The sequence below is a fragment of the Aptenodytes forsteri genome, unplaced genomic scaffold (genome assembly GCF_000699145.1).
Source record: "Aptenodytes forsteri isolate BGI_AS27 unplaced genomic scaffold, ASM69914v1 Scaffold155, whole genome shotgun sequence".
In the NCBI taxonomy this organism is placed as follows: domain Eukaryota; kingdom Metazoa; phylum Chordata; class Aves; order Sphenisciformes; family Spheniscidae; genus Aptenodytes; species Aptenodytes forsteri.
In genome coordinates this window covers 8,243,946-8,266,107 of record NW_008794446.1, presented here as the reverse complement: position 1 = coordinate 8,266,107, position 22,162 = coordinate 8,243,946, and the positions used below count along the sequence as shown (strand labels likewise).

At 39.3% G+C, this 22,162-nt stretch overlaps 1 protein-coding gene across 1 annotated transcript in view; it reads right to left on the bottom strand.

Moving 5' to 3' along the window:
- The window catches only part of ATP8A2 (ATPase phospholipid transporting 8A2), a 294,058-nt gene extending 272,008 nt beyond the window's left edge, over positions 1–22,050 (bottom strand). Inside the window, exons 1-6 of the mRNA XM_019474848.1 lie at positions 21,914–22,050; positions 9,498–9,597; positions 8,801–8,899; positions 7,888–7,933; positions 3,632–3,672; positions 1,727–1,800 (exon numbers count right to left, since the gene is read on the bottom strand). Of these exons, the coding sequence (XP_019330393.1) occupies positions 1,727–1,800; positions 3,632–3,672; positions 7,888–7,933; positions 8,801–8,899; positions 9,498–9,597; positions 21,914–22,014 (461 nt within the window). The 5' untranslated portion in view covers positions 22,015–22,050. The remainder of the gene's footprint in view (positions 1–1,726; positions 1,801–3,631; positions 3,673–7,887; positions 7,934–8,800; positions 8,900–9,497; positions 9,598–21,913) is intronic.
- Between the last annotated feature and the right edge of the window lie 112 nt (positions 22,051–22,162).

Sequence of the window (22,162 nt, the reverse complement as noted above, 5' to 3'; positions counted from 1 at the left end):
CTCAGGAGGGAGACCTCTTGCAAGACAATTCCTCATTTCCACAGAAACGTGGAAGTGTTTCCATACAAAGTTGTGTTTGGATTCAAATCTTTTTTTCCTTCATGTAAGTTTATACTCTATATAAAATTCATTTGATCTCACCTTTATTCTACGTAGGAAAAAAGACTCAAGATAAAAACAACAGTTTATTCCACCTCTGACAGTCAGCTCAGACACAGAAAATTAACACATACAAGCACAAGACCCCACCCTTTCAGAGCATGCAAAGCCTTCTGGTGAACTGAGGACACTTAGTATTGTCATTTAAAAGAATCATGGGAATAATACCAATTATAAAGCAGAACTGCCATAGAAATTGCTATTTACTTCAAGCAAAGCTTCTTCCAAATCAACATACTTTGGGTTAAATTCTCCAGTTATGTGATTATCAATGACAGCAGGTTAGTAGAATAATACAGAACAAAAAGCTGACCCATGCAAGTTAAGAAATAAATCAGAAGGTTTTGTAGTATAATACATTAGAGGAAAAGTTCTCAAGTAGAACAAATACTCCTCAATACTGAAACAGCAAGTTATTTATGTCAAAGTGTAGCCTAACTAACAGTTAGTTGTCAACTAACAGTTAGTTGACAACTGCTTATTTAAGATTTGGGGTTTGTTTTTAAAAATACAATATTGTATACCATGGAATCAAGACACCTCTATCCTTGATCATGTGACAGTTCAAAGACTGAGCTTCCCCATACAGCTTTCAAAAAAAAGTGAAGCCTCCCAGGAACGGCACAAAGATGGAACAGAAAATGCAGTAGCTTAGAAAACGAGTTCCCTTAGAAGTTGGGTCATTTAAGAGAACTGTAACCTGGAGACCAGAGCAACCTGCAGTCACTGCTGAAAAGCATGCAGACAGAAGGAAATTATGGAGAAGAGCAAGGTGTCATAAGGTTTGACTAGTAGAAAGAAGCATGTTCAATAACAGGAACTGCATTATTGCCTCTTGTTTAAATCTCACTTAAGTGGACAGTGGTCTTGATTTGGCCTCAAGTTATTCAACTCAATATATGATCTAGATTAGCAGCCAAGTACCACTCAAATGCTTTTAGGAACTAGCAACCAAGCTTTGTTTCCCAGTACATCAGTATAAACAAGTTGTCCCATAGTTCACAAAAAAGTGAGCAGTACTCAACATTTACTGTTGCTACCACGCTAGGGATAGGCTATATGTGCACTGTATCAATGACAAGGAGTAAACAAATGAAGCCTAAAAGCTATTTTGCTGGCTAGTTATTAGATGCCAGCTGCACTAGCCTTTTAGAATTACTGTTTGAAAGAGAAATCTTTCCTGAGGGGCAGGAAAATATGCTGGAAACTCAGTGGAATTAATTGGAAGAAAACTTAAGCTTCCTTAATTAAATGGAGGTATCCTCAGAAGGCCACAGAGCAACTGACCACATGAAGCTTGTGTAACAGACCTTCAGTCTTCCAAACAAACTCAATGATACACTTTACGAATTACAGGTACATAATACTATGAAATCTTAAAGAAGCCTTCTTTCTTAAGAACTTATCTACAATGACACATGAATCATTGCCTAGTAAAGCACTGTTTTGACAGTGGAGAAGAATTAGTGCCATCTGATGTCTGTTTTTATTAATAGCAAATACAGAGTTTAGAGTCCTCTGCACCTCAGTTCATCAGACACATCATTTCCACACCCATTCAGGATACCTGGAAGATATAATGATCATGTCTGCTGGAAGATGTTGCCCATTGGTGACCTTCACAATATCTCCTACTGCTACCTGTTGAGTCAGGGGCAGGAGTACAGTAGCATGGAAAATAAAAACAAACAGTTCGCTTGTCTGGAATGTTAGTTTGTTATTTTCTTTCACCCAGTCAAAAGAACAGCATCATGCACAAAACAGCTAAAGACAGTGTTTCTGAAAGTCAGAATACTTTTCACTGCAAGTTTGGAAGTATGAAAGCCTTCCCTTTTCTGAATGCAAAGTAAACAATTCTCTATAGAAAAAAATAGATATACTCAATTGGAAAGTGTGAATTTCTGCGGCTTATACTTAGTGAAAATTACTTTCTTCTATAATCCTGCCATTATCCAAATTTGAGAGTTTTTTCCTTTAGTCTTATTTAACCTACAGAAAGATTTTTTTCCTAGTAAAAGAGTTATTTTTAAACTTTACTTTCCTCAAGTATCAAGAGTTTCTTCTATTCCTTCTCCATATTACTTACCTACTCCAGTCATCACTATCATTTTCCCTTAGCCCTCTTTAGATGTGCTACTTGTACTAGTCACTAGCAAGGAGCATCATCTGTACAGGTAAATAGTATCAACCAGTTCTTCCCTGACCTATAGTCACTTGAGATGTGCCAAGTCCTAATTTCTGCAATACTGAAGACTTAACAGTTTCCGGCACCTTTAATGGGAGTCACATGCATGGGACTTTCATTCTAAGAAGGACCAAGTAACACTCTCAAAACAGTAAGCCAGGCTTGCCTGATAAGTATCAGACTGCTTGGCACCCATGCACTCCTGAGAGTCTGAAATGGGCTTAAAATATTTTGAACACATTAATTTATAAAAATTGAAACAGATGGCATGTTTGAACAGGCAGATTCATTAGTCTTACTCTGATCCCACTGAAAACAAATTCCCTACCAATTTCAGCACAAAAAAGAAAAGAAGTCTGCCTTAAAGTAAACAAGGTGGATAGTACAGAACTGTTATTCCCTAACAGTAAATGCAAGCCTGGACAATATGCAGATGCAGACACAGGCCAATTCAAGAAGTGCTTAAGGGTATAAGAAAACTAGATTCCAGGCTCAACTTTAAATATCTTTCAATTCAGTGTCCTCACTACAAATAGGACATGGAACAGCATAACAGGCATCAGCATTAGCCATCAGAATCCCTGGCAAGCTTTAGTTTCTACTATAGCCTAACACTTCAGCAGGATTGCTTGCTTTTAGGTCTCTTGAGGTGAGTCTCATTTCCCAGAGGTTTTAAAACTGTGTACTTTTTCCTCATTTATTAGTTAACAGGGCTAATTTTGTTCTTAAAAAGACATTAAGAGCCACAATTAGATCAATACATCCTGAGGGATTTCAGCAAGTTCTAGAAATAAAGCTCACCAGGTCCTGGCACAGGGCTTCACAGAACATGGGTCCTGAGTGCCTGAGGCAGCAGCAGGGCTTGTGTTCCTTATTTGAGCAAACAGCTTACTAATTAGCCTCAAAACCTAAGAACTTTTTAGCACAGGTAGCAAAAAGAGTCTCTGTTCAACTTTCAGGGGAGGTACAGCGTTGCAGTGAAAGTTACTCTTCTAGATGTGGACTGAAAACAAAATACTGTTTATACTCTGGAGCATATTAACTGTCCAAGCAAGAACACTTACAACAGTTCATTAGCATTCGACAGAAACATAGTACTAGGATTTCAAGATGGGTACTCAGGTGCCTTGCTCAGGGCAATTTTCACTATTATAACAGAAAGGATCCTTCCCACCCCAAGTCACAGGGAATTCTCACAGTGTGCATTAACTCTAGGCCTCCAAATTTATTCTAACAAAAGTAATTCTTGAACACCTTCCATTCCCTCCCATCCCCAGTTTTATTTACCTCTTTCCACATAATGTTCTGCCACATCCCATTTCTTAGAACTAGAAAGAAAGTTTAAAGTTAGATTAGAATAAATACCCAAGATTTGGACAAATTTCAAAACAACTTTATCAGCAGTAGTGAACATTGACCAGAATGGGAACTAACACACATCAGAAAAGTACTTTTCAGAAGCTGGGACCACACTTTTGTCCACAGCTGTAGGCATGTGCATCCAAGAAGGAGGAAGAATCTGCCCTTAGTATTTATATCATTTTTATCACCTGCTAGACAACAGTTGGTGGCCTGATTTCTTCTTGGCATCACTTCATACTAACACGCAGATGGGCAATGCTGTTGCTCATTTGGGAAGTGACCTTCCTTAAAACAAAGGGCATTATTGCCCACTGTCAATCAGTACCAGGAAGCATCTTTACTCTATATATGACTAACCACAGAATTTTCGCTTTTCACCGTTTTCCTTGCATTTTATTCGTTATGTTTTGACTCTGACATATCCAACCTCACTACCATATAAATTGCCCTTATAGGGCTGAGGCTTAATCATCAAGCAGGCTCAAAGTCCTACTGAAAAGCAGAGATCAGCTTTGGCAGAAGAAGAATCCTAAATGCTGAAGCTCACATTGAAACAAAAAAGGAAACAAGGTACTGAAACAGGCCTTGGCTTCTCCAGTGCCGAAGTCCTATACTGCTGTCTTGACCCACTCATTGGTCATCTACTCTGCTTTTCCACCCAAATAGTTCCTCTAGATGCTTCTACGCATACTTAATACTACCCTAGCGTAAACAACAAGGTCAAAAATTTATGCCCAATCATTGCTGAGCAACAAAATCCAGTCCAGGTCTGAGCACAAACTCAAACCCTTCACTGAAAGCAGCTGCTGCCAGTTTTTAAAAGATGTTCAAAGACTGTGGTGTGCAACAGATGAAAGTTGAAGAGGACAGCGCCCTACTTTGAATAAGTTTTCTCCTCAGTTCTATGCAATTCACATACGTAGCTCATTTGAAAATCATACCAAATTCCCAGAAGATACAATTCCACTGAATACAGCCTCAGCCATCCTACTCAGGTTAGGGCACTCCCCAAACAGGAATGCAAGATTTGTCAGACCAGATCAAGCACAAGAAAACCACCTCTTGATTCCTGTCCCCAGGCCACACACTTTGAAGCACTGAATCCTGAGATTTAATATTACAGAGGACGGATCACAGTGAAGTAAACTATTTAACGAAAAATGGGTGGGCAGCAACAGAAGTACTGTTAGTGATATGTCTAAACTGCTGAGCTTCCACCCAAACAAGTATATGCAATTTAGGGGAAGAACAGTTTTGTTGCACCCCTTCCTTCCCTCTAAGCTGTGCTTGAATTGAGCTCTGCTTAGTTCAGAACACAGGAGAAGGCCTGAGCCCAGAATCTCAAGTGAAAAAGCCACATACCTGCAGCCTTGACTCAAAATCCAAACTCTCAGAGAAGAATTGCAACGCTTAACATCTCCTGTACCTTGCTTTAAACAGCTCCCTGTTCCACCAGAAAATTCTGGAGACATTTCAGCAAACAGTTCACATCATTGCAACAAAGATATTTCGTAGCTTCAAGTGCCATGAACTTGGTCTTGTAGACGATTTACTTAAGAAAACAATTTAGCTTTCATGCCTACTGAAATAAATTTAACTAAAATATTAGTCAAGCAAATTACTGAAGCAGCTATTCTTTAAGACTCATAACCCCACAATCTAAAGAGAAAGTTTCCATAGACATAAAACAGTTCAGAAATTTTGGGATTGCAATTTTGCACCTTCTGCTCTGCTTAACCCAGTTTTATAGAAGTACAGAATGTTTATAGGAGAGTAAAATTGATGAATTATTCATTGCCAAAGATATTTGGTTAAAGTAACAAAGAACAAGTATCTAAAAAGACTTCTTCTACTCAAAACCAGCATTTTGATATAAGCCTTCTAAGACTTCAATACACTGTTTTTTAGTCTTAATGTTCTAGATCTAGGACTTAATGCTGTCACTCCACCTAGGTGTGTAAGGCCATTTGAAGTGCTGCTCCTGAAGGGCAAGCATTTCCCATCAGTCTTGTGCAACAGTTTGCTGGCCCTGTGCTCGTCTACTCTTCAAGGGCATCCCATACAGTATTAAATGCTCATGGCTTATTCTATTTGACAATGAGAAGATCATAAATCAGAAGTTATTACTGAGCTCTCTACATCTATGTAATATGCTGCTCAGGGGCTTCACTTGGAATTACATTTAGTCTGGTCCCTAGATTCAGGGTCATCTCCACATACACCACATGAAGCCATCCAAGACATGAAACACTGGCTCAGAGCCTAACACACTCCAGCTCCTAATGGAGATGTACAGTGCTCACCTGAAGCAGAACTTTCAATTTCTATTTCCCCCAACTCCAAAGGGAATTTAATTCCTACATACCAAAGCCACTCTGCAAAACAAACCAATCTTTTCAATGGGAAATTTAATATAGGAAACGTGCTTTGAAGATACACTACTGCTCAAAAAACTAAACACGAAGATAAAAGCAAAGCCTACATGAATGTTACTGAAGCAAGCATCTGGCCATTGCAGTCAGTGTAGTTCAGAACATAGCTAAGCAGCTAGTAGATGTCTAGTTTTGTGTGAATTGAACTACTCTCTGTAGTGATTGCATTGACTAGACCTCACTCAGCTATAAGAACCACCTAAAGGCACATACAGAACCTAAATTTAATTCATCTTAATCCCACCTTGAACGTAAATTAGCTTTTCATTCTCATAATACAAGTCTCAAGAATGAGCCTCTTTAGCCTTCCTCTTAAGAAATATGAGGATAGTTTTAAGTATCATTTTGAAAATTGTATTTAGAGTATTCAAACGTAAGAAATAAAACTTGAACTAAAATAATTTTTTCAAGTGCTAAGTTCCACTTAGCTCTATAAGAATACCTTGTGTTCTTTAAGGTTGTGTCTCCACAATTACTCTGATAAACTTCCCTTGAAGTCTTTGTTAGCACATGTTCTCTAACTACAAATGAATTAGAACTGCCTGTGTGACCTTTGAAAGAGCAGTCTTTCATATTACATATAACAAGGCCTGTTGTGCTACAGCCAGTTAATTGCTGACTTCTCATGACTAATAATTCAGCGTTCTTGCACTTGAAACATCTTCCCTAACTCTTGTAGAGAAATTACCCTGAAGAACTGGTAAAGCAATGCTTTTTGGTGTTCATTAATATACAGTCTCAATGATCACCTTACCTTCTCAAGCACGAAGGAAAAACAACTCACTGAAAACAGTCCTGCAAACATTTTGCCTGTTAACTGATGCATGGAGCTAGCAGGTTGTTCAGTTCCTCATGTTCCTTTAAGCGTTTCTCTAGCTTCTTGACACTTAAGCTAAATGTGTTTGGGAGGAAGGGGCTCTACTCAAAGGTCAAGTCCCTGTGTTTTCTGTTTCATCTGCAGATCTCCACGGAGGAGCAGCGAAGGAGCTGTCCAACACAGGAACACAGAGATCCTGTGACTGCAGCACAGACTGACCATAGGGCAGCCATCAAGAAACTCCTCATGTTTTCTGCACAGGTTTTCAGTTAAGGGAGATGAAAACAAATATGACGTCTTCAGGTATTCAGTGTGTCAGTACATTAGGGATATATGCAGGCATTCAGAGGATATTAGTGTTAAATTCTCTTTCAGTGACATTTCAAGAAAGCAAATCCATAAAATCCCCTGAGCTCTTCCTGTATTTTAAGGGCAGCAGGCAACATTTGCAAAAATTACTTAAAAATTCTTTGACACCAATTTTTAGTGTTTCAAGGGTTTGTTGGGGTTTTTTGTTTAGTTGGTTAGTTTTTTTGGGGGGAAGGAGTGTTTGTTTTGTGCATTTTTTGTTGTGGGTGTTTTGTTGTTTGGGTTTTTTTAAGAATAATCAGGATAGAGTTTGGCAGGGGAGAAAATTGCTTGGTTTTCTTGGAGGAGCGGAGAACTGTATAACTTTGGACAACCTTGAAATTACACAAGCTTATAAATTCTAATAGTCCCCACCATCACCATCTCACTCCCAAGCGTCACACTATCAGCATCAGTCTGAAACATTTAAAGTAAAATCCTAACATACCAGTAACTACCTAGTCCAAAAAGACACACTTTCCTCACCATCATGACTGTTTAAGCAATAGAATTGTCCAAAAGTAAGTGTTCTGGTATTCACTATTTGCACTTAAATATTTAACTTAGAGACTGTTTAGTCTTACCTATTGTTTTCTTTTTATTCACTGCACTGTCTGCCTTATGCCTTTTCTGCAAGGAAACAAAACATTTCATTACACCTCATTACGCTTCATTAGATTCCAAAACCATTAGAGCTAGAAACATGACAAACGGCAAGATGATACATTAGGTCATTTTTCCCTTTATGGTTTGTTTTCTTGGGGGGTTTTTTGGTTTTTTTGGAGGGGGGGGTTGGGGGTTTTTTTTGTTTAAAACAGCCACACAGATCATCTAGATCCAAATGGTTTGTAAAAGAATATAATTTAACTTTAAAGTGAGAGTCCCCATGCTGGAAGTCAGGCTCAAGCCTGGATCAACAGCAAAAAACTAAGTCTCCAAAACTGGTTTTTGGAAGAAAAACAAGAGGAACAGTATATTTAGATGACAGCTGCACTATACATTCTATGTGCTGTTTGTTAGACTGATTTCTAAATTATTTTATTCATCAGAACTTTGCAAAGCAGGAAGACCTCTATTATAAACAGTATCCAAGGAAGTTAGCGTAGATTTTCCCCAAAACAGTTTTCTCTATGCTAAAGTTGCTTTCCCCCTTGCCCATTTTCAAGACCAACTAGAAATGCCACATCTCTCTCAGGACTCTACAGTGTCTTTCTAGCCAGGCCCTTCTAATAAAAGCATGAACAAACAAGTTTGAAGATGTAGAAACAAGTGTCCTGACTTCTGTTGTTTCCTTGTTCACCATTATAATGAAAATGCTTGATTTATCTCAGCATGCTACAGAAATTCTAGACAAGTTCAGAGCTTTGGCAGTCAAAAGGATATTTTGCTGCTGTTACACAATGACTCAATAGACTTGAGAGATGCATAGCTTTGCGGCATTTTGTGGCTTTTTTGAAACACTGTCTTTAGCACAGCCTTCCCCATAATCATACTCACATAGTCTTCTATGATTTCTTTGATGCCAGCAACTGTTAAAATAAATAGCAATGGCACCAAGGTGGTATATCTTCCTGTTGGAGAGACATCTGGAATTTGCTGTGAACAGAGGGAGAAGAGATACCTGTTTTATATTTGTATTTAAAATTAGTTTCTAGCAAATTTAGAACTTTATGCAAAGCTCTCAGAAGAGAGGACGCAGAGCTTTCTAATTTGTGCCTGACTGACATCCAATTTCAGTGGGCAAACTAGCCTAAGCTCTCAGCAGATTTGAAAAAACTACCACCATAAAGTTAAAGTTGTTGTTCATGCCTTTTATTCTATTTCTCCTCTCTTTACAACAGAAGCATTCAACTGATATAATTCAATTGGGAGCAGTGATAATCTGGACTATTTAAACAGTCAGCAGTTTCACCAAGAATCCACAAATGCTTTTCTCAGTATGATCAATAGCTCCATGTTTTATGACACTACTTCTTGTTTTTACTTATTAAGAATAAAAGTAGCTTGATTTTATAAACTACATTGGAAAAAAGTCTCTAAGTTGCCTTCTGATTTCAATTATAAAGTACATACCTCATTAATATTCCTATTAAATATGTCTAAGAATTTCTTTGCAGTTAAGCATAACAACTGAAACAACTTTTACTGCATTACAATTTCATTTTATAATCAAGGCAAACCAGTAAAACAATACCTGCAGTAAGGCAATGAAGAGGAAGAATGCATTTGCAGCTTTTCTTATCTGCTCATACAGGAATCGAGGTAGAAATGTCACCACACTGTACTTGGCTGTGCTGCAGGTTAGAAGATTTTTATTTTAGTACTTCACTGGAAAATCATAGAGGGCTTATGACCACAAAGTTTCAAGTAGGCTTCTAAAAGCCAGTGTTAGAAAGATCACACAGTAAAAGACAAATATAAAACATGGAGGAAGTAAGTTGCCTGTGTTATGAGGTAGAGCTGTACAGAACAAGAGAGGTATCACACGGACCCAGAAGGCTGACAGTCCCACTTTAATCACCTTTATTATTGGATAAACCACCAGATAATTTACTATACGTCCAGACTTCAGCACCATGAACAGGCAACCTTTTACCTCAGTTCCAAGCACTCACTCAAGTGCTTAAATCCATGTTTTGATAAGGGGTAAGTGCTCAGGGGAGGCAGAGTTGAACGTAAGAGGAGTTAGAAATTCTGCAGTGCTATTTTTAAAAAAGCCTCATTTCCCAGTTCAGAACCACTCTATATTCAGTTATGAATAAATCTTCCAGAACAATACTACACACTTTCAGATTAATCTTTCCCAGCTATTTTCCCTGAGTAGTTCTATTACTATTTGTTCTACCTTAAAACAAAAGTATACTGCACTAAATAGTCTCAATCTGTGTAATTTCTTGTCTTCCTCACACCAAACCCATGATGTGCATGAGTACAAGTTCAGGAAAAGAGCGTCCAAGATAACAAAAAGATTTAACCATTCAATTTTTTTAACGAGTTCTATAAGCCACCCCCATGTTGTCAAGTTACCAAAAACAACCTAAAACAAATTAAGACTCTTAGGTGCAAGTCCTTACTCTCTGAACACGTTTGTTACAACCCTGTCATCTACATGCCTTCTTGAGATAGATTCTGCAGCATGATGAGTTTCCTTGCACTGTCTGAGAGACTGAGTATATCTAGTAGCATGTAGTGTTCCATTATACAAGGAAAAAAATATTTTTAGAGTAAGAGCAGCAACTCTGCCTTACTTTCCCCCACTGAATTAGCACAGCACCTTCCCCTCTTAACTACTGGGCATCAGCCTGAGTTGGAGCTTTAAGAGCCAAGTGCTTGCAGCTGTAGTTCAGTTGTCTTCCCCCAGACACCAAATGTAAGCTCTGCAAGAGCCAGACAACCTGTGACAGGAGGTTATGTTTGTGTTTTGGGGTATCATTTTGTTTGTTTGGGGGGTTTTGGGAAGTCAGCCTGAGTTGGAGCTTTAAGAGCCAAGTGCTTGCAGCTGTAGTTCAGTTGTCTTCCCCCAGACACCAAATGTAAGCTCTGCAAGAGCCAGACAACCTGTGACAGGAGGTTATGTTTGTGTTTTGGGGTATCATTTTGTTTGTTTGGGGGGTTTTGGGAAGTGTTTTGGGGTTTTGTGTTTGTTTTTTTGTTGTTGTTTAAGAAGGCTTGTATTTCCAAGGAACTGAGAACCCCAAGATACTCCTTTCAAGAAAGGAGAAAATTGTTTCCTGAAGCACTAATAACACAACTCCTCAAACACAGGCAAGATGCTGTTTTATTGATGTTTGCTAGAAGTGTCACAAGCACATTTCCATTAAGGCTGGTCCTCTACGTGAAATGCTTTTCTTGTTCTCTCCCACCAATAAGCCTTCCAGATCAGTTGAAGTCCATGGCATTACTATTCACAAATCATGAAGGACTAGTATAATCAAATGCTTTACCTACATGATCTGCCTTTCACAATTGACTGCTATGGAGAAAACTCTTACTACAACCTTGACCTACAGGCAATTAAGTTCAGTGGGTTCTCTTATATTTGTATGTACAAGGTTAGAGAACAGCATTCTCCAAGACCATTTATTCGCTTTAACCATTTTCTTCTCCCTCTTTTCTTCCCCATCCCCATGTAATGATACTGTTTGATTCTGGAAGATGCAGCAGTGTAACAAGGGACAACATGGCACAATTTGTTATATGAAGCTCCATTTTGGACACTAGAGTAGAATCAGTGGGGCAAGTTAAACAAAATGATCAATTAAAAAACAATTAAGATCCCATCTTATTAGACTGTGGTAGTTATATTTCAGTTTCACCTAGTTTCCTATTCAAGCAATTACAAACCCCTACTAGGTTTGATGCAAATCAGTTATTACTTTAAATGGATCTCTAAAAAAGGAAACACGACAGCATTTCTAGTCCTACAGCCTATAGACTTCCTATTGCTACTACTGCCCAGCAGAATCATGTATTAAAATACCCAATGTGATATTTTACAGAAGTTGCAGGTTGTCATACTTCAACATAAATTATACCAACTAAGCCAACTGAGTGAAAATATGCATCCAGGTTTACAGCATGTAGTGTAGTACACTTATTGTATAAATTAAGAGAAATTATTTCCTTGAAATGCTATTAGTTTCTTCCAACTATAAGGTTTTTTTTGTTTTAAGCCATATTTGCTTGGTCCCACATATAATAATCTTCCTATAATAGAGAACATAATTAAACATACATGTCTCAGAAGTACCTTGTGACTTTAAAAATATGGGTTAATCAAGTTAATAGTTTAGACCTACCCTACAAGTGAATTCCCCAAGCAATATTAATTATAAAAATCTGCCAACTCTTGATTTCTATAGTATTCCCCTGGATATCACATTGCTAGGACTATATTAGAGCAAGAATGTCTGATGGCAATCAAGCTGAAACATCCATTAAACATTCTACCATTTACCAACTTTACAGCTAACTGGTGCAAACAATATTCTTACTCTAATGATCCTGTTAATGCCAACACAACAATATGTATGAAGCTCATTTAGAACAGCCTTAAGTCACTCCATCCATTGCTTAAGTAACATGACAGATGCCTACATGTGCATGGTAGAAAATAGGTACAGTTCTAATTAGAAAGGGGCACATTCAGCTGTTACCATGCAGACCCAGAACAGTAATCATGTGTAAGTATAAAAAGAAGGTGCATATTGTTATTCAAAAAGAAAGTTTCTTACAAAAAGCTAATACCCTAAGCTGGGCAGGAGTATTTGATTAATTTGGCTCTGAAGAACAGCTCTCTAAAGGACAAACACAATACTTATAAATAAAAAAAACAACAAAAAACTTTGTGCTCCCTCCCAACAGATAGATGCATTCTAGATGACTTCAGGACAATCAAAGCTCAGAAAGAAGTTAAAATTTACAGGTGAACAAGTAGAAAATTCAGGCAGCTCATTCATAGCACAATTTTGGTCACTAAAGATAAATATCTGCGAAGGTTAGCCCTCTGACCAGCCCAAATCAGAGCCATCCTATCTTCAAAGTGCCTGGTATTCAACTCCAAGAACACCAGGTCTGCAGCTCATAGAACAGGTTGTGGCAGGGGAGCACACACAGGAAACCAAACAAGCTGACTTTTCCTAACACAACAGCTGTTAACTATACAAACCTCACTTAACTACACAAGTTTGATGTTTAAACAGGTGTGTAAACATTAGAAGATCTGTCTCCTTTATATCTGCAACTTAATTCATGTAAGTCATGTTTCAAGTTACACCACTGTGCAAGTCAGGAGGAACACTACCAAACCCTGTTAAATAAGTGAGTTTTGATACGCATCAGTACAGCTGCAAGAGTCTGGCCCCACTGTTTCTAGGGCAGTGCAGAGATTTTTCTGAATGCAACTTCTGTATAATTTGGAAAAGGTTAGTGTCATTCACATACCTTAACTCATTACCATGCTACTAAAGAGTACCAAGGATTAGTTATTTTGATAATACTCACATGAACAGCTCTGTGGAAAGGGACCTGGGGGTCCTGGTGGACAAGAAGCTCAGAGTGAACAGTGTGCTGCTGCTGCAACAAAGAAAGCCAACAGGATGCTGGGTTGCATCAACAAGGGCATGACCAGCAGAGATTAAGAAGTCATTATCTCACTGAGTGCTTGTCAGGCCACACCTGGAATACTTTTTGCATAGCGGACCAAAACTGAACAAAGATGTGGACAGGCTGGAGAGGGTCCAGCGAAGGGCCACAAAGATGATCAGAAGACTGGGAAGCCTGCCATGTGACGAGAGGCTGAGAGAACTGGGTTTGTTCAGCCTTGAAAAAGGAAGGCTTAGGGGAGGCCTTATCACCATGTTCCAGTATTTAAAGGCTGGCTACAAAGAAGATGGAGAATCCCTTTTTACAAGGAGTCACATGGAAAAGACAAGGGGCAATGGGTACAAGTTACTCCTGGGGAGATTCTGATTGGACACAAGAGGAAAATTTTTCACAATGAGAACAGTGAGCCATTGCAATAATCTCCCCAGGGAAGTGGCGGATTCCCCAACATTGGACACTTAAGATACAGCTGGACAGGGTGCTGGGCCATGTTGTCTAGACTGCACTTTTGCCAAGAAAGGTTAGACTAGATGATCCTTGAGGTCTCTTCCAACCTGGTATTCTGTGATTCTATGAAAGTTGTTGCAATACTGTAAAAGAGGGATAAATCTGTTCTAAAATATCTACACAGACAGTGAAACTGATTGGGAGCATTCAGATGTATTAATCCATCTGAACTTTGGCAGTGTACAGAAGACACTTCTAGCAGCTTCAAATTGCAGTGCCCAGTAACTAGTGAAACTCTTACCAGTGGGACAGTTCTCATCTTAATGACTTCATCACTTCCCCTCATCTCTGTTAGTGCAATGATTCCTTCCTTTACAGGATAGGCTCCCACCAGAAGCAACTAAAGGCACCACTGCGTGATTGCAAGACTTATTCTTCCCCTCCTTTATAACAGGAGGAACTGATCACATCTTAGTATCTGAGCCCTCTTTTCTCAAATCATATGATTTGGGGAGAAAAAGATTTTTTTCATACAAGTTTAAGAGTCAGGACATATCAAGCCAGCCCACAAACTCCCCTGCAGGTCAAGTTCCACTAGAACTTGTTTTTTGTGGGCCAGAATGGTTTGGGTCTGCTGTAATAAGACACTGAAGCTCTTCTGAAGAACAGTTTATTTCAAGTTAAATTCAAGACCTCATACATAACCAAATTAAAAAAAAAAAAAAAAAGAGAAGCAGACAAGCTGTCAGCTAGACAACCAACCACTCAGGTTTAAGAGTGTTTTACACAAGGGGAAATCTAAATTAGCACAGACATCTCAAATGTATTCTTACATCATTATTTTATAGTAATGCACATCATTAGTGTTGTGTCCTACACCAAAGCCTAATAAAAAGGCAGGGTGATAAGTGCAATATTCATCGATAAACACTACTTGCCAGCAGAAGCAACGGTATCTACCCTAATGCACAAGTTCCATTTCAGGAGCGAGATGTTCAGGCTGACAAACCCAGCTTGGCTGAGCTATCTGCACTTCCTAAGAAGCTGCATTAACGACAAGCTTATCTTCAAGTGCTTCATTTTAGTTGTCTTTGTATAGACAATGGTCTATACAAAAGTACATGAAAATACATTATGCACTGTTGTCCACTGAAGCATGACAGTCGTCTTATTCTAGTTTAATAAGATCAACTCCTAACCATGTAAGGTTTCTTCAGAATTTCTAGCCTACAGTATCTTGTGCCAAATTGCCCCAATATCAGCAGGACTTCTGCCACAGGTAGGCAGTAAAAGACTGCCAAAACTAATGTAATTGATGTTGCCAAAGCAAGTACTACTTCCACTAGAGAAAGGCCTCCTACAGCAGTGCTCATGGCAGTCTTAATACAGAGTAGGCATTAGCACAACTGCTTACGCTCAGTTTAACCTAAAAACAAGACCTCGTGGTCACATTTAATAGAAGTGATAGCATTTTTGCTTCCAAATCCTGTACCCGGGAGGCTTTTCCTAAAGCATGCAAACAGAAAAGGCCTTTCCATTTGTTCTCTATTCATGCAATCCCTACAGAAAGGGAAACAGACTCCTGGCTATTTTTCAGTAACAAATACATTAGACAAAGACTGTTTAGAACCAGCACTAAAAGCTCTGTAGGCATGATATTGTTTCAGCATGCTCCAATATTGTCAGGTCATCACTATGCCCTTGCTTTTCAGTAGCCCTGCTGGCAAGTACAACTCAATAGAGCTGACTGGAACAGTTAGCCTAGAAATACTACTATCTAATAAAGGAAGTTTAGTACCACATTTAGTTACTGTGCAAACCCAAAATAGGCTTCACAGTAAACACACAGCATTGATATGAAGATGACAGAAAATATCAAAACAAATCACGTAAGTCAGCTAGCTGTCTAAAAGTCAGACTGCTAACTTCAGTTTTAAAGCCGTTATTTAATTCCAAGCGTCACCACAACCTAAGCAGCTGCTGTTCTAGTGACAAGCAGGGTGGTGGTAGAAGAAATGAATACTTACATTTCTCAAAACTGAACAAGTATCTTCACAGTCCACAGAAACTATATGGAAAGCCATTTACAGTTCTTGAGCTCTACTTAGGTCAACTTAAGAGAATTTCTTACTCTTCTACCCTTTTCTACAGGCCACTAACAGTCAGCCAGTAAGGTCTGTAGCACTGAGCAGAAGGCTATACACACAACTGTAAACAGCAAGAGACTTCAGAAAGTGTGATTTATTGTACATGCCACCTCTAAGTCCTGAAAGACACCTGCTTTGACTCCACCCTCACTCAAACTACACAAAGAATCACCAAAAACATTTAGTCTCTTCCTGTTCACATATTTCTCTGGACAGAGATCACAAACAGCAGAGGAGTAAGTAGAAACACAGAGTCACAAGGGAACACACACTGCTGAACATGGGCCAGTATTTATTCAACAAATATGTGGGAAAGCAGCTGTTTGCATGAAGTCAGACCACATTTAAGCTTTGGCTCCAGTGTCTGAAAGTCACTTAAATAGTGACTTTATCTAAAAAGAGGAAAAAGACCCAGTTTAATTCCCCTGCTATGTTGCTACTGCTGATGTATGAAATTAATCATGATAAAAAACACACAACAATTTCAGGATGCCAGAGAGCTCAGTATGCAGCAGGTGGAAGGGCACTAGAACTCTCGCATCTGTTGTTTGGGTTTGGTTTTTTTCATCCAGACACTTCATCTAGGCAAAACTCAACAGTTTAACTGTCCAGGGCCTCTGGCCCTAGGAGCAGCCCACTAAGACCAAAGATGCAGCAACTTCAAATACATTGGCATAGTCTGGAAATACATCAACACCAGACATAAAATACCAGTTACTTTTAGTGAGTTTTAATGGCTAAAACAATTTAATTTAATTAAATTAACATTAACAATTTAATTGCTAAGACAATCCTTCTACCCAAGCCTTTTTCATTGTGATAGATTACAGTATCAGCAACAGCTGCACTGCAGGAAAATAAAGTATTTGCTGATTTACAAGAAGCACATAACATTGAGTATTTCTTTTCAGTTAAGAACAGTATCTACCTAGAACTGAAAAGAGTTAGCAGAGGATTAGTTTAATACATGATTACACTTGTACCATTCAGAATATAATAATACATCCCTTCTTTGAAGAATTCCAAACTGCTTTTCTGCAGTCAGGCAAGCAATCTGTTCACATGACAACAGAAGAGATCTCCAAATGTAATACAAACACTAGTACAAATAGCCACCGCATCTGAACTCTACCAAGAATAGAACTGAACACAAGTAGGGGCAGTTTTACCTAAAGACTAAAGGTACCTTTTAGTGCAAGAGGAATGCTGGTCTACAGCATAAGTGCAGATAAATGCACTTGCACATAGCAGACTACTACTCACATTTTCAACCGCAGATCATAGTGAACACTACTTGGGATATTCACATTAAAAGGGTCAATACTAATTGGCTATTGATACTAGCAATTCCTTTTTCAGCAGCAGGGACTCACTAAGCATCAGCAAGAACCTCCTCACACACTGAAAAAGCACCAACTGCTCTAAATCACAAGTGGCTTCTACAGTACCTATTTACAAGCCAGGAAAGCAATGCACTATGCTTTCATTTGCAACTTAGAGCTGAAATTAAAGAGTAATCCAGACTGTGCAGAGAACTTCGTCACCAGTAAGCATCCTGCAGACACTGATGGGACAGTTTAGGACTACAGATAAACAACAGCCTGTTTAACCACAGGACTTGGCGTGCTACTAGAAGCCTTGTTACAGTCTTCAGTGCTAAATTCCTAGTGGTGGTACTTCTGCCTTATGAAATGAGAAATTCCTTCTCACCAGTTTGCTTGAGTTTCCAGACCTCATTCAGCTTAAAAGTGAAAATTGCAGCCTCCTTGCTCATTATCTTTTCTAGCAAAATTTAACTTTTGCCTGTACGGAAGAAAAGTCTCTGAACAGAGGATTTTCTGGATATCAGAATGCATCTTTTGGGACCTCCCTAATAGATCAAGCCACCAAATTCTGCCCTGATGAGAACCTTTTCAACAAGACTTATGCTTTTAATGGATCTTGAATCCATATGAGTAGATTTTGCCCTTGACTGCTGCTTCTGCCCCTGACATCCCCCTCAAGTCACACTCAGGCTGAAATTGGAGTCCTGATTCAGATGTAAATCAGACTTGCACCAGAATCTATTACCAGGCCTTGAATATAAGAATATTACATAGAGCAATGGTTACAATGGCAAATGCAATGTACTTAGAAAATTTGGAGACAATTGCAAATGTACTTAAAATTATCTCAGCACTTTTGTAAAGTATAAGATAAAGACTTTTGAGTCACCTCCCCCACATTATAAATCAAACTTAGTAATAAAGAGCTATGGTTTAAACAATCAGGCAAACTCAGGTAGTAAAAAAAAAACACCAAACCACAAAACACACCTCACACTTCAAGTCAAAACCACCAGCCAAGCTGGCACTTCTGCTAAAGAGCTATTTTCACACTGTGCTGATCTGCTGTGTAACAAGTGTACAAACTACCATAATCACTCACACTGAACCAAGCCAACAGTAGAAGAGTTAGAGGTTGGAAACATTAATGATCCACTACCATTTTGTGTTTCACTGCTGAATTAGAAGGAAAAGCCAGTACTTTAAGTACAAAGAAAGCCTTTTCCCACAGCACACTGGAAGCAAGGGGAAAAGAAAAATGCTGGTTGGGGTCCCTGTAGAAACCTGACTATCTCACACTGTCTGTAACCAGGGGTGTCTTAGGTTTATGAAGACTGTTAGTAGACTTCAATCCCCAAATGTAGAATGCCTGAGAGTAGGTTATAATTATTGCCTTTAAGTGGCATAGAGCTGTGTACAGAGTGGCTGGCAGTTTTCAGAACATAAATGTTTCATTTCTTACTGAACTTAATTTTGAAGTACAAAAATGCCCCTATTAAACAGATAAATATTTAAGTTATGTATATTAACAAATCAAAACAGGTACTAGTTAGCTTTCATAAAAGCAAACATATTTAATATCACAACTACAGCTGTGTTGGACAAAGTAATTATATTGTTCCATTTTTACATATTTCAAAGCTTCTAAAATGCTTCAGCTGAAAATGGAACATAATTTACCTTTTAATATAAAGGTCCAAAGAGTTACACATACACAAAGTTTTTTCAAACTGAACACAGTAGGGATAAAAGCAGCTTCTAATGCAGGTAGAAGAGACATGTTCCTACAGAAGGAATTGCTGCTGCAGCAGTGTAATAAAGAATGGTGACAGCCATATATATGCACATGTAAAGGACCAAGCTAAATCCAGCCTACAACACAAAGTTTTACAGCACTAGGTTTTGAAATAGTTTGTGACAAAGTTTGAAGATTAAAAAAAACTAAGCCATTGCTCTACAAGTTCTCATAATCTCACTTATTTACACCAGAAGGCCTGGGGAAAGAAAAAGAAAATAGAGAACAGTTCTTCCTTCTACATCTTCACACTCAAACTTTAAGACTTCTGGAAGTATCAGAGCCTCACCCCATCTTGCCATCCACTTAGCTTTTACAATAGCACTATATATACTATTTAGAAGTGGTATTAGGGAATTACCAATTTTGCTTAACTTGTGCAAAATTTTAAAAAGTGATAAGTAACAATGTTTTTTTTCCTTTTGCTCCCCACAAACAGACATAGGAATTCACTTTTAACTCCCTGCAAGAAAGTTAAAAAGCTCAAGATGCTTAGAACACCTTAAACAAAAAGCCATACCACCGACCTACCCTCCCCAACCCTCTGCACCTCCATTTCTTGCTGTATTTTTCTTAGCTTTGAGCAAGCTATTCCACGCTACCCCTTAATTTGGAAGACTTCCTATGAACATCCACAAGTTCCCACTGTTTTCAGAGAATCCTTAATGACTACCAAAAAAAACTACAGTCAGAAGTCACATGATTTACAACACTGTTTTATTATCATCTCCTTCAGTTTAATTTTTCATAAGCCCTTATTGTACAGGTGCTTACCCATTTACACAGCACCTTGCGCTATGGTACACTGCTGCTTCCTATGGAGACAAAAAGTCTTCAAATACAACGGCACTGAGAAATCCAGAAGCTGGACACAGTAAGAAAGTCCAAGAACAATACAGAACTGCAGTTCCCCAAGAGAAACTCTAATATACATAGACAAGTGAGTAAATAAACCACCACTCATACTCCACACAAGGCACCCTTACTCAGCTATTACAAGCTCAAGTCACCTTTGCCTTCATTCCCACTGGGCTGAGGGAAGAAAGCTAATCCAGAGGATGGAGAGAACACAGCCAAAGCCTATCACCCTTTTAAAAGTTAGAGATCAAAGCTTTCTTACTGAGCAGGAGCAAGTTATTATAAAGTGAACTTAATTTCTAAATGACACTAAGGAGCTAACATTCCTAATAAGGCAATGCAAACACCTCTACTTTCCCATCACGCTACCTGCATTTTGGCCTATCCCTCACACACCAGTATTCCTCATGACTCAAGCTGCCCTTTTCAGGGGGCAAAGCTGCAAAAAAAGCTATTGAAAAAAAACTTGCAGCTACTAGGAAATGGCTTCCAGACAGCGAGCTGGACACAACAGCTTGCTCAGGTATTGGCAACAGGGCTATCAGGAACAAGTTCTTGGTGGCGGTCTCACACACCACTTTTTTTATAAGATTAAGCCAGATGAGAACAGAATCCTTCAGGAAAACTTAAACTACAGATTCTGCCAACCCTCCCTTCCCCACTTTTCTTTCTGTGAAGCAGGAAAAGCACAAGTAGCCTATCTAGAGAAAATAGCCAAACTCAGCTCATAATTAGTCAAGGAAAAAAAAAAAATGAAGTGAGAAAACATCCAATGTTGCTACCCACATAGAAAAAGCAAAACACTAAGAAAATCTGTCATTTTAACTGCTCCTAAACCATAGATTTTCCTAGACAAATATATAAGTCAAAGTTGAGGAGAAAATCCTGTATAAATAAGTTGCTGCACTACCCAGAACATCAGCATCCTTCCAGAGGATATTCTTAGAATTGCCCTCGATAACACACAATCATCATTTCAGCAGGATATAAGGTCCCTCTCTTTTCATTAAGGCACTCATTGTGTAAACTGTTCTTTAAACAATAACCCAAACATCTGCATTAACAAACAGAAGACTGCTAAATAACACTCCTCCTTAGTCATAACAGGAGCCATCTGTTCACCTAGCTAACCCAGGGCAAGTGTGGCAAGCACTGCCACAACTTATGTTATGCATCCTTATACTCCATGTTTCAGTGCACATTATTCATGTTCCTAAACTGCAGTAACAGCAATAATCATACCAACAGAAGTCTTAAACACACATGCCACAATGGAAGGCTCCAAATGCCAAAGAAAATTCCCTTTGGTCTTCAATTAAAGAACAAAAGCGGACCATAGCCTTGTATGCATGGGGATGTGAGTTTGTAAACTCTGTAGTTATTCTTGTCCCATTAAACTTACTTTTTCATTTTTTCTTTCCTATACTTTTTTCTTTTACACTTAGTCTAATTATTCTTACAACTGTATGCTGCTACTTTTCAAGAGAAAACTCCACAGAGTTTATACAGCCAGTTCTATCCAAATCTCACAATAGATTTTCATGGGTTAACCTTTGTGTCCAAGAGTACTGGATTAGGTCTCGTTATTCCAAAATTCAGTGGCCTTACTAGAGCTGCAAGTGAAGACCTTTTCATGTGTCTCACCCATGCAGCTCTATGAGCTCCTGGCTCTCACTACTGTTGATACGAGAAGCTTACTCCTCGCTGCTGCTGGATCCCTCCTTGCTGCCTCTCCCCTGTACTGCTATCCAGACCCTGGCACCCACTCCGGCCAGCAAACCCCACTGCCTCGGCAGAAGCAGAACTTACTGTGTTGAAACCAGGTCTGGGCAGGGACAGGAGACAGGGAGAGGGCCCAGAGCCCTCCCTGCCCACAGCTGCGGGGTGTGCAGGCTGCCGCCGGGAAGGGGAGAAGCGGGGGACCGCTCCGTACCTGACCCAGTTGTCGCGGAACTTGCTCTGCTGGGGCTGGTTCAAGTAAATGGTGCGGGCTGGTGCCTCGTCCAGATCCGCCGAGGACGTGGCTCCGGACATCTCATCATCCGCCTTCTTATAGCCCGAGGGGGAACAGACAGGTCCTGCAAGGAGAGCGCAGAGGAGAGGCGGTCAGTGGGGTGCTGCACGCGCCGGAGCCGGGCTGGCAGCTCCCGGGGCCGCGACAGCTCCCGGCGGGGCGGCGCCG